The 6,997-nt window shown below is 51.5% G+C and overlaps 1 protein-coding gene across 1 annotated transcript; it reads right to left on the reverse strand.

Moving 5' to 3' along the window:
• Positions 1-119: 119 nt before the first annotated feature.
• LOC121345408 (ras-interacting protein 1-like) lies at positions 120-6,992 on the reverse strand (the record flags this gene model as incomplete). The annotated part of the gene is made up of 5 exons (XM_041422258.1): positions 120-438; positions 1,977-2,124; positions 2,504-2,692; positions 5,516-5,680; positions 6,282-6,992. Coding segments are annotated over 5 exons (1,374 nt in total), but the record flags the coding sequence as incomplete, so codon positions are not given.
• Positions 6,993-6,997: the final 5 nt, after the last annotated feature.

Consider the following 6,997-nt stretch of genomic DNA (forward strand, 5'->3'; position numbering starts at 1 on the left):
CCCAAAACGCCCCAAAACCCCCCGCGACCCCCAAAATCCCCAAGACCCCCCAAATTCTGCCCCAAGACCCCCAAATCCCCCCCCAAATCCCCCCCAGGCTCTCACACCGATGTCGCCGTCACTCCTTTATTTAGGGGAGGGGTCGCACACGGAGACCCCTCCCCACCTTTGGGGGGGCATTTTGGGGGGGTCCCGGGGGGATTTTGGGGGGGTTTCCGGGTATTTTGGGGCGGTCTCAGGGGGTTTTTTGGGGGTCTCGGCTATTTGGGGAGGGGTCTCAGAGGTCCTCGCCCCCCTCGAGCTCCCAGAGGCGGCGGCGGATTTTGAGGAGGGGGCGCAGGAGCCCCCCCGGGCCCAGCGGGACCCCCAGGCGCAGGCGGAAGCCGCGGGTGGGCAGCAGCAGCGGGGGGTGCTCCGAGAAGCTCTCGAAGATGTCACCTGGGGACCCCAAAATCGCCCAAAATCACCCCAAAATCACCCTGGGACCCCCAAAACCCCCCCGGGACCCTCAAACCCACCCAGGGACCCCCAAAACCCAGCCAGGGACCCCCAAATCCCCCCCAAAATCACCCCAGAACCTCCGAGAAGCTCTCGAAGATGTCACCTGGGGACCCCAAAATCGCCCAAAATCGCCCAAAATCACCCTGGGGACCCCCAAAACCCCCCCGGGACCCTCAAACCCACCCAGGGACCCCCAAAACCCAGCCAGGGACCCCCAAATCCCCCCCAAAATCACCCCAGAACCTCCGAGAAGCTCTCGAAGATGTCACCTGGGGACCCCAAAATCGCCCAAAATCGCCCAAAATCACCCTGGGGACCCCCAAAACCCCCCCGGGACCCTCAAACCCACCCAGGGACCCCCAAAACCCAGCCAGGGACCCCCAAAACCCAGCCAGGGACCCCCAAAAATCCCCTCAAAATCACCCCAGAACCTCCGAGAAGCTCTCGAAGATGTCACCTGGGGACCCCAAAATCGCCCAAAATCACCCCAAAATCACCCCCGGGACCCCCGAAACCCCCCTGGGAATCCTCAAAACCCCCAAAATCCACCCAGGGACCCCCAAAACCCAGCCAGGGACCCCCAAATCCCCCCTAAAATCACCCCCGGGAACCTCTGAGAAGCTCTCTAAGATGTCACCTGGGGGGGCATTGGGGACCCAAAATCACCCCGGGAATCCTCAAAACCCAGCCAGGAGCCCCCAAAATCCCCCCAAAATTCCCCCAGAAGCTCTCGAAGATGTCACCTGGGGGGACACTGGGGACACCATGGGGGTGTCAGGGGGTGACATGGGGGAGCACAGGGGTGACACGGGGGGTGACACAGGTGCCAGGTGTGTCCCAGGTGTGTCCCAGGTGTGTCCCAGGTGTGTCACTCACCCGGGGCTCCGGGGGGGGGCACAGGGGGTGACACAGTGACACGGGGAGGTGACAGGGGTCACACAGGAGGGTGACACAGGTGACAGGGTGTCCCAGGTGTGTCCCAGGTGTGTCCCAGGTGTGTCCCAGGTGTGTCACTCACCCGGGGCTCCACGCGGGGGGCACAGGGGGTGGGTCAGGGGGTGACACAGGGAGGTGACAGGGGTCACACAGGAGGGTGACACAGGTGCCAGGTGTGTCCCAGGTGTGTCCCAGGTGTGTCACTCACCTGAGGCGGCTGCCGCGCTCTCCTCGGGCCCCGGGCTCCACGCGGGGGGCACAGGGGGTGACACAGGGGGTGACACGGGGGTGACACAGGGATGTGACAGGTGTGTCCCAGGTGTGTCCCAGGTGTGTCCCAGGTGTGTCACTCACCTGACGTGGCCGCCGCGCTCTCCTCGGGCCCGGGGCTCCAGGCAGGGGGCACAGGGGTGACACAGGGGGCTCACACAATGACACGGGGGTCACACAGGGAGGTGAGAGGGGTCACACAGGAGGGTGACACAGGTGACAGGTGTGTCCCAGGTGTGTCCCAGGTGTGTCCCAGGTGTGTCACTCACCTGACGTGGCCGCCGCGCTCTCCTCGGGCCCGGGGCTCCACGCGGGGGGCGCGGGCTGCCCCCCCCCCAGGCGGTAATGGCGCAGCACGTGATGCAGCTGGGCCGGGGACAGCGCCGGGAACTCGGCACGGAGCCGCGCCCACGTGGCCTGGGACAGGTGAGACACAGGTGAGACATGTGTGACACAGGTGTGACAGGGACAGGTGACACACAGGTGTGGGACAGGTGTGACAGGTGAGACACCGGTGTGCCCAGCTGTGCCCAGGTGTGTCCCCTGTCGCAGGCAGGCCCGCGGCGTGCTCAGCAGGTTGGCGGTGGCCGAGAGCCGTGTGAGCTGTGTCCCAGGTGTGTGTTAACCCCCCCAGGTGTGTCACCTGTCGCAGGCAGGCCCGCGGCGTGCTCAGCAGGTTGGCGGTGGCCGAGAGCCGTGTGAGCTGTGTCCCAGGTGTGTGTTAACCCCCCCAGGTGTGTCCCAGGTGTGTCCCAGGTGTGTCCCAGGTGTGCCCAGGTGTGCCCAGGTGTGTCACCTGTCGCAGGCAGCCCCGCGGCGTGCTCAGCAGGTTGGCGGTGGCCGAGAGCTTGCGGAAGAAGTCGCCGGCGATGGCGGCCAGCCCCAGCGCCCCCAGCCCGTCCAGCAGCAGGTCCAGGTTGGTGCGCAGCCGCACGCCCGCCCACCACTGGAACTGCGGCCCCGCGCCGCCTGCCACGGCGCGACCGGGGAGCGTTTCAGGGGGGGTTTAAAGGGGTCCGAAGGGGTTTTAAAGGGGTTTTTTTAAGGATTTTTTGAAGATTTTTTAAGGATTTTTTAAGGATTTTTTAAGGATTTTTTAAGGATTTTTTAAGGATTTTTTAAGGATTTTTTGAAGATTTTTAAAGGATTTTTTAAGGAGTTTTTTAAGATTTTTTAAGGATTTTTTGAGGATTTTTTAAAGATTTTTAAAGGATTTTTTCGAATTTTTAAAAGATTTTTTTTTAAGATTTTTTAAGGATTTTTAAGGATTTTTTAAGGATTTTTTGAAGATTTTTAAAGTATTTTTTAAGGATTTTAAAGGGATTTTTAAAGGGTTTTTGAAGGGGTTTTAAAAGGATTTTAAAGGGTTTTTTTTTTTAAGGATTTTTTCAGATTTTTTTCAGATTATTTTTAAGATTTTTAAGGATTTTTTAAGGATTTTTTAAAGATTTTTTGAGGATTTTTAAAGGAATTTTTAAGGATTTTTAAAGGATTTTTAAAGGGTTTTAAAGGGTTTTTGAAGGGGTTTTAAAAGGGTTTTTTAAAGGGTTTTTTTAAGGATTTTTTCAGATTTTTTGAAGATTTTTTAAAGATTTTTTTAAATATTTTTTAAGGATTTTTTAAGGATTTTTTGAAGATTTTTAAGGGATTTTTGAAGGATTTTTTAAGGATTTTAAAATGATTTTTTAAGGATTTTTAAAGGAACTTTTAAGGAATTTTTAAGGATTTTTAAAGGTTTTTAAAGAGGTTTGGAAGGGGTTTTAAAGGGATTTTAAAGGTTTTTTTTAAGGATTTTTTCAGATTTTTTTTAAGATTTTTTAAGGATTTTAAAAGGATTTTTAAAGGAATTTTTAAGGTTTTTAAAGGATTTTTAAAGGGGATTGGAAGGGGTTTTAAAGGGGTTTAAAAGGGTTTTTTTAAGGATTTTTTCAGATTTTTTAAAGATTTTTTAAGGATTTTTAAAGGATTTTTTGAAGATTTTTAAAGGATTTTTTAAGGATTTTTTTAAGGATTTTTAAAGGATTTTTTAATGATTTTTTAAAGGGTTTTTGAAGGGGTTTTAAAAGGATTTTAAAGGGGTTTTTTTAAGGATTTTTTAAGATTTTTTTAAGATTTTTTAAGGATTTTAAAAGGATTTTTTAAGGATTTTTAAAGGAATTTTTAAGGATTTTTTAAGGATTTTAAAAGGATTTTTAAAGGGTTTTTAAAGGATTTTTAAACGGGGTTGGAAGGGGTTTTAAAGGGGTTTAAAAGGGTTTTTTAAAAGGGTTTTTTTAAGGATTTTTTCAGATTTTTTAAAGATTTTTTTTAAGATTTTTTTTAAGATTTTTTCAGATTTTTTGAAGATTTTTTAAAGATTTTTTTAAATATTTTTTAAGGATTTTTTAAGGATTTTTTGAAGATTTTTAAGGGATTTTTGAAGGATTTTTAAAGGATTTTTAAAGGATTTTTTAAGGATTTTAAAAGGGATTTTTAAAGGAATTTTTAAGGAATTTTTAAGGATTTTTTAAGGATTTTTTAAGGATCTTTTAAGGATTTTTAAAGGATTTTTTAAGGATTTTTAAGGAATTTTAAAGGGGTTTTAAAGGGGTTTTAAAGGGGTTTTTTTAAGGATTTTAAAAGGGATTTTTAAAGGAATTTTTAAGGAATTTTTAAGGATTTTTTAAGAATCTTTTAAGGATTTTTAAAGGATTTTTTAAGGATTTTTAAGGAATTTTAAAGGGGTTTTAAAGGGGTTTTTTTAAGGATTTTTTCAGATTTTTTTCAGATTTTTTTTCAGATTTTTCTCGGATTTTTTTTTCAATTTTTTTTTTCTGGATTTTTAAAAATTTTTTTTTAGATTTTCAAAACCCCCAACCCCCTGAAACCCTTTGGGGTCACTCAGGGGATTTGGGGGGGATTTGGGGGGGTTTAGAGGGGATTTGGGGAGGTTTAGAGGGGATTTAGGCAGTTTGGGTGAGATTTGGGGGGATTTTGGGGCAGTTTGGGGGGATTTGGGTGAGATTTGAGGGTATTTTGGGGTGTTTTGGGGCAGTCTGGGGGGATTTGGTGGGTATTTTGGGGTATTTTCGGGTGTTTTGGGTAGTTTTGGGGTGTTTTGGGGTATTTTTGGGGTATTTTGGGGTATTTTTGGCTATTTTGGGGGTATTTTAGGGTATTTTTGGGGTGTTTTGGGGTATTTTTGGGGTATTTTGGGGTATTTTTGGCTATTTTGGGGGTATTTTAGGGTATTTTTGGGGTGTTTTGGGGTATTTTTGGGGTATTTTTGGGTATTTTTTTTGTTTTGGGGCATTTTGGGGGTATTTTTGGGGTATTTTGGGGTGTTTTGGGGTATTTTTTGCTATTTTGGGGGTATTTAGGGTATTTTTGGGGTATTTTAGGGGGGTTCTTGGGGTATTTTTGGGGTGTTTTTGGAGTATTTTGGGGTGTTTTGGGGTATTTTTTGCTATTTTGGGGGTATTTAGGGTATTTTTGGGGTATTTTAGGGGGGTTCTTGGGGTATTTTTGGGGTGTTTTTGGAGTATTTTGGGGTGTTTTGGGGTATTTTTTGCTATTTTGGGGGTATTTAGGGTATTTTTGGGGTATTTTTCGCTGTTATGGGGTATTTTTGGGTGTTTTTAGGGTATTTTTGGTATTTTTGGGTGTTTTTGGGGTATTTTGGGGTAATTTTTGGGGTGTTTTTGGGGTGTTTTGGGCTGTTTTGTGGTATTTTGTGTTATTTTTGGGTATTCTTGGGGTATTTTTGGGGTATTTTGGGGTATTTTTGGGGGTTTGTTTTGTGTATTTTTGGGTATTTTTGGGGTGTTTTTGGGTTATTTTTGGGCGTTTTTGGGGTGTTTTGGCCGCCCACCTTGGTCAGGTAGTAGACGCTCTGCTGGAACGTGGACATGATCACCTCGTCCAGCACGCCCAGCGCCTCGTCGCAGCTCTCCAGGTCCTGCTCCAGCTCGGGGCACGGCCCTGCGCCCCGAAACACCCCAAAAACGGGGGGTCAGACCCCCCAAAAAAATCCCAGACACACCCCAGCTCGGGGCACGGCCCTGCGCCCCAAAAACGGGGGTCAGACCCCCCAAAAAAACCCCAAACAAACCCCAGCTCGGGGCACGGCCCTGCGCCCCAAAACACCCCAAAAATGGGGGGTCAGGCCCCCCAAAAACCATCCCAAACACACCCCAGATCGGGGCACGGCCCTGCACCCCAAAAACGGGGGGTCAGACCCCCCAAAAAAAACCCCAAACAAACCCCAGCTCGGGGCACGGCCCTGCGCCCCAAAAAACGGGGGTCAGGCCCCCCAAAAACCACCCCAAACACACCCCGGCTCGGGGCACGGCCCTGCTCCCAAAACACCCCAAAAACGGGGGGTCAGGCCCCCCAAAAAAACCCCAAACACACCCCAAAAATGGGGTCAGACCCCCCAAAAAACCCCTGAATCCAGCCCAGCTCGGGGCACGGCCCTGCGCCCCAAAACACCCCAAAAATGGGGTCAGACCCCCAAAAAACCCCAAATACACCCCAAAAAATACCCCCCTCCCAGTACCCCCAGTGCCCCCCAATCCCCTCCCAGTGTCCCCCAGTGTCCCCAGGCTCACCCAGACCGTCTCCCTGAGCATGGCAGCCACCTTCCCCAGCAGCTCGGGCAGGTGTCCGGCCGGGAACTCCGCGGCCGCGTGCTCCAGGCACAGCCCCAGCAGGAAGGCGGGGGCCAGCGCCCCCAAATCCTCCTGCCCGCCGTCCCCCTGCCCCCCGGGGGACCCCTCCCCGCCCTCCTCGGGGGCGGCGGGACCCCCCCCCAAATCCAGGCTCAGGATTTCCCTGAGCAGCGTCCCCTCGTCCTGGGGCCGGTAGCGCAGCTCGGCCTTGGGGGTCTCCAGAGCCCCCCGCAGCTCCTCCCGCCGCTGCCGGGGGCTCCTCCCGCACCCCGCGCACCCCAAAACCCCCAAGACCCCCGGGGCCTCCCGGGGGGGCGGCAGCCAGGCCGGCCGAGACCCCTCGCCGAGCCGGGGGTCTTTGTAGAGCAGCAGCACGTGCTCCCCCAGCCCCAAAAGGTCGCCGGGGTTCAGGGGGGCTCGGCGGAGCAGGGGGGTCCCGTTCAGCGTGGTGGGGGCGCCCCGAAAAGGCCGCACGGTGGCCTGGCGGGGGTCGCCCCCCGCCCCGAAAGCGGCGTCGCCCCCTCCCCACTGCACCAGGCAGTGGCGGGGCAGGATGTCGGGGGCGCTCAGGAAGGTGTCGACCACCGAGAGCGGCCCCGAATCCGGCGGTTTTTGGGGGGGGTCGGGGCTTTCCGGGCTGG

The sequence above is a fragment of the Onychostruthus taczanowskii genome, unplaced genomic scaffold, assembly GCF_017590055.1.
Source record: "Onychostruthus taczanowskii isolate IOZ18803 unplaced genomic scaffold, ASM1759005v1 scaffold726, whole genome shotgun sequence".
Taxonomy (NCBI): domain Eukaryota; kingdom Metazoa; phylum Chordata; class Aves; order Passeriformes; family Passeridae; genus Onychostruthus; species Onychostruthus taczanowskii.